Below are 4,828 nucleotides of genomic sequence, written 5' to 3' on the forward strand. Positions count from 1 at the left end.
CTGAATTAGGGTTTGGCACTGATTGGGTTTTATTCGGTAGTTTATTCTGTATTCGGTTTATTTGGCATTTTTAGAGAGACGGCTCTTTTGGACCGGCTCACTAAAAATAAAGCGGCTCTTTCACCCCCCCAACGGCTCTTTAGGTTGTTTTGTTGCTTTAAGTAATTTATTATCAAAAACTACATGAAATTATGCACAAAATTAATTATTAATATAACAAAACTCTTGTTTTTGTAAATATGCTTTTATTTCACTCATATAAGCAGAAAAATAAATAAAAAACTATAATAAAATACAAAAAAGCAACTATTTACAATTCTACACAACTGTTCTGCTATCGAATGTTTAACTTTTTCTTTGAAAAACAAATTTGGATTGAAAACAATATAAAACTCTGGAACCTCAACCCAAAATACAAATTAAAGTGTACAAAACCAATAAATAAAGACTTCACATTAGCATTAAGAAAGACAAGAGTGTCAGCTTTGAGGATTTAATCTGATTCTTCTGTCAGTGACGATCTGCTTTGTGTTAGAGAAGATTCTGCAGGTTGGTAGTGGAGTTCTATAGAATGATTTCCTGCAGATTCTCGTCCTTCATACTATCAATAAAAGTCAAAAGGTTCCAGGTTTTTCTTCTTTACTAATGATGTCATCTTCTTTACATTTTGTGTTGATGTTGTGTCTCTGTCTCTTGCGCTGTTGCACATGTAAGCCCCTCTCCCTCCAACAAACACATGCAGTGCCAATGAGCGCGCTCAGCTTTTTGTTTATCTCTTTCTCTCCTTTTCTTTTCATCTCTGTTAAACATTTTTCCATCGCAATTCTTGAGGTTTAATTCAATCGTTCCTCTCTGTGTGGATATCAGATCACTGACAGTCCTCCGGTCAACTGTTAAGTAACTAACATAAACTGCCCGATCCTCGGGCTAGTAAGTAATTGTATCGTAATAAAGTCTTTCCTATTAATGAACTGTGTCTTATATCAAAAATAACATGTCTGACTTAAAAAAAAAAGTCTGGCTCCTTGGAAGCAATGCAAAGAGAAAGAAACAAATGGCCATGAAGACTTATGTTAACTTTTACTCTTCTGAAATTTAGTTAAGTAATTTGCTGGGATTTTCCCCTATAAAAATGATGTTTTTATTGCAGGTCTGCTGCTGAGGTCAATATCATGCACAACATCAGCTCCAATGACCTCCATGGGAATATCTCACATCTCTACAACATCACAATCTCCACCCAGCCCTGATCCAACTACCACAGAAATTTCAACTTTCTATTCTACATCTTCCACATTGTCAAAAACTGGAACCGCCCAAACCAGCACCAACCAGGCCACTGACAGCTCTGTTGGGACTCCAACTGCCAACACAGTCTACAGTCCAACCACCTCCATCGCCATCAACAATATGTCCAGTACAGTCTCCAGAACCATCAACAGCACCATGTCCAGCACAGTCCCCAATACTGGCACCAGCAGCAGCAGCACCATGTCCAGCACAGTCCCCAATACTGGCACCAGCAGCATCTCTCTGAAAACAAGTGGTTCCACCAGCACCACCAAAACCCCTTCTGACATCACCACAGTGACACAGAAGGAACACGGGCCTGAAGGTCTGAGCTCAAGTAAGGAACTCCTAACCTGCTAACTCATTTTCTGAAATGCTTTTGTGTGAAGAAGTGATCTGTGATTTAAGTGTTTGGAGTCCTCTTCTCTTCGATATTTGAGTTTTTCTAGTCTTCTAAGAGTTAATCACTAAATCATTACTGTTTTGCAGAGGAGTTCATGCAATCCCAGAAAGGCCGTCATATATTGATCATTTAGACTTTTGTAGCTCGGCTTTGCATCTAAACTGTCTTCTAGACATAAATTGAGCAAAAGTAAATAACTGCAGTTGTAGCTGTAGATGTTGATCAGTTTATTTGTATGTAAAAATGCCAAAGATTTCTGGGAAGATATCTCCACCAGTTTTACATTTTTTTTTTATCTTTTTCCCATCTTCACCCCTTCAAGCATAAAAGGCCTGTTTGGATGAGCAAAAGATGGCTCTAAATCATCAAACGTGACTTACTTTCATAAAACCACTTTAGTTTAACTCAATTTTTGAAGCTGCTTTAATCAATTCTGTTTTATTATTTATACATTTTTTGTTGTATTTTTGTGACTTGAAGTTCAGAGACAAAGATTTGGAAAACTGAAAACTGCAATATTGAATACTTTGGAGATGTTTAGACCAGTGATTCTTAACCATAGGGCTGCGGCCCAATCTCGGTCCGCGAGTGACCCCTAGTGGGCCGTGAAAAAAAATCTGTTCTGAACCTGTGGGCCGCGAGGGCCACGGGACCTGAATGCAGCTTCCTAACACTTGGTGGAATTTTTTAAAAAAAATTTTAAACATTTTTTATAAGGTCTTTTTAATGCCAGTTTGGCTGCTGTTATAAGTTGGAAGTTTTAGTTTCGTACCGATCGAGCTGCTGTAGCGGGGGGAGGGGGACGGGTTGGAGAAACGGCGTTGGGGTGGTGGTGGGGGGTTGCGGGCACCATCAATTGCTGCGGGTTTTTTCTTTTTTTTAAAATAAAACTTTAACGTTTCACTTCACGCACATTACCTTCAGTGTCTGCCTTCATGGCCGGACGGTTTTAGTCAATGCGGAAAAAAAAAAGTTTTTTAAACAAATGAAAAAGCTGTAATAATTCCTGCGTTGAGATGACAGGTGTGGTGATATGAGCTTGTGTCTGTGGATTGAACATGAACGCGTGGGTGACTGGGAAGAGCGCAAAGCAAAAGTTTATAACTGCACAGCTTTTTTTTATGGTCATGTTTTTGGCTTCACTGACATTAATGAAGTTATGTTTCCGTATGGAGATCTTTTTTACCGGTTTTTGCTGGTTTATCGGTGTTTATATTCGCGGGGCTCACTCTTGTTGGAGCAGTTCAGGTCCAACATGCAGCCTCGGGCAGGAGTGGACCTGTAGCTGTCTGGTTCTGGTGGGCGTTGTGGTGATGTTTGTAGTTGATCTACTGCTGGTTTAAGAGGTTCCAGAAGCAAATGGGTGTTGGTTTGAATTTTCCTCCTTTTTTGTATTTTATGTTTGTTTTTATTGGAAAGCATTTTGAGCTGCAACACATGAAAAGTGCTTCAGTTTGTTGAAAAATAACCAAAACAAGGTAAGATTATTCTCAGACTTACTGTTCTGTCAAATGTCAAATATGAAATGTCAAGTTTCAAAATGAATGTTATAGCTCATCACAGCATTTACCGAGGGTGAAAATGGAAATGATGCTGTCCTTGCAGAAAATTTAGATCACTATAAATAGCAAACTAATGAAAAAGGTTAAAACATTTAGTTTTACCTACAATAAAAGCATCATCACAGAATGAACTAACAAGTTACTCAGATTATGTCTAATCATGTAACAAAAATAAGACAAAACCATACACTTGTTTGTTTTTATGAATAGCATCCAAACCTATTGATGCTAGTATGACATCCCACAAGTGCAGTACTTTTGGTTTTCAAACAGACAGAGTTGCAATACTATCTCAACTATTTCTTTTTTTTTTTTTTTTTCAATATTATGAAAGCACAATTTTGAGCTGATATGTTTAAAAGAGGGGGGGGGGCATTACAGTTAGAGGTGGCTGGATAACTCAGTTGACTGGTGTATGATCTGGGTTTGGTTCATTGAGTTAAAAATCCAGTGATGGTCCTTAGACAAGACCCTTCATGCTGCATAACTCTCTCTGTACCTTAAAAATACAGGACTATCAGGAAAAGGATCCAGCATAAAACTCTGCATAACCACCTGTGTGAATCAGTGGAAGCCGATTCACTGGTGATCTCTACCAGGATGAGAGAAAAAAAAAAGTTTGCATCATACTTGTTGATGGCACAGTTCTTGAGGAGCATGAATGATTATTATTTAAAAAAATAAGGAAAAAATATAGAATGAGTAGCTGCTAGCCGTTTACTCTTTTATAAAAGTCTATTGGAGTTTGGCTTCTTGAAACCAGAAAGCACTTGTTTGGAATGCAAGAGGGAAGGGGTCCCTCAGTCTAGTTCTCACTTACAGTCAATGGTTTAACCCCCTCTACCCGACTGTCCTTTTCATCTACGTGTTGCGCTTAAACCATTGACAAGGATCGACATGGACGTCTGGTTAGTGACAAACATTTTGTCGGAAAATGTGACTGAATTAGGTTGAAACTAGAAGCAAATGTGAGGTCAAGTGACCGGTCAGGTTCAAGGATCACAAAAAATCTCCAGAAATGAAGCAGTTTGTTGTATATATATATAAAACAACTAGTTTTTAAAAGGACAAGTGATAAAAGCCACAGGGATAGAAACATAAATTGCTTTGAGTTTCTTTAAAAAAGTAAAGCACAATAGCCCCAAAAAAAGTCCTCTTAAAAATGATTGGCGATAAAACTAAATTAAAACAAAGAGTCAGTGAATGGGGAAGCTCTGCTCCTCTCCACAGCGGGTGCTCCTCTTCATTCGTGTGGCTCGCGCTGGCAGCTGCACTTCCTGGTTCACTGACCCTACAGACACAGCAGCGGGACATTTACAGTCGGGCTAACATCAGTGTCAACCTCGTGCTCACGTTCGTTTACTTAGCTCAATCAGGCGTTGACAGTGATCTCCTGTAGCATCCGCTCGGGCTCGGGCTCACTGCTCCTCGGCTCGGCGTCGTTCTACTGGTCCCGTGCCTCCTCTTTGGATACAAATGACGGGTTGCTCCCGCGGCTCTACTCGCGTGTGCTCTTCTTCTTCTTCTTCTTCTTATTATTATTATTGTTTTATGGTTTTATGGCGGGTGGCAT

General features: G+C 39.3%; 1 protein-coding gene across 1 annotated transcript in view; it reads left to right on the forward strand.

The window, feature by feature from the left end:
- Window positions 1-4,828, forward strand: part of parm1 (prostate androgen-regulated mucin-like protein 1) — a 23,533-nt gene that overhangs the window by 1,446 nt on the left and 17,259 nt on the right. The window contains exon 2 of the mRNA XM_024262823.2: window positions 1,151-1,627. Coding sequence (XP_024118591.1) covers window positions 1,151-1,627 — 477 coding nt within the window. The remainder of the gene's footprint in view (window positions 1-1,150; window positions 1,628-4,828) is intronic.

This window comes from Oryzias melastigma, linkage group LG18, assembly GCF_002922805.2.
Source record: "Oryzias melastigma strain HK-1 linkage group LG18, ASM292280v2, whole genome shotgun sequence".
Taxonomy (NCBI): domain Eukaryota; kingdom Metazoa; phylum Chordata; class Actinopteri; order Beloniformes; family Adrianichthyidae; genus Oryzias; species Oryzias melastigma.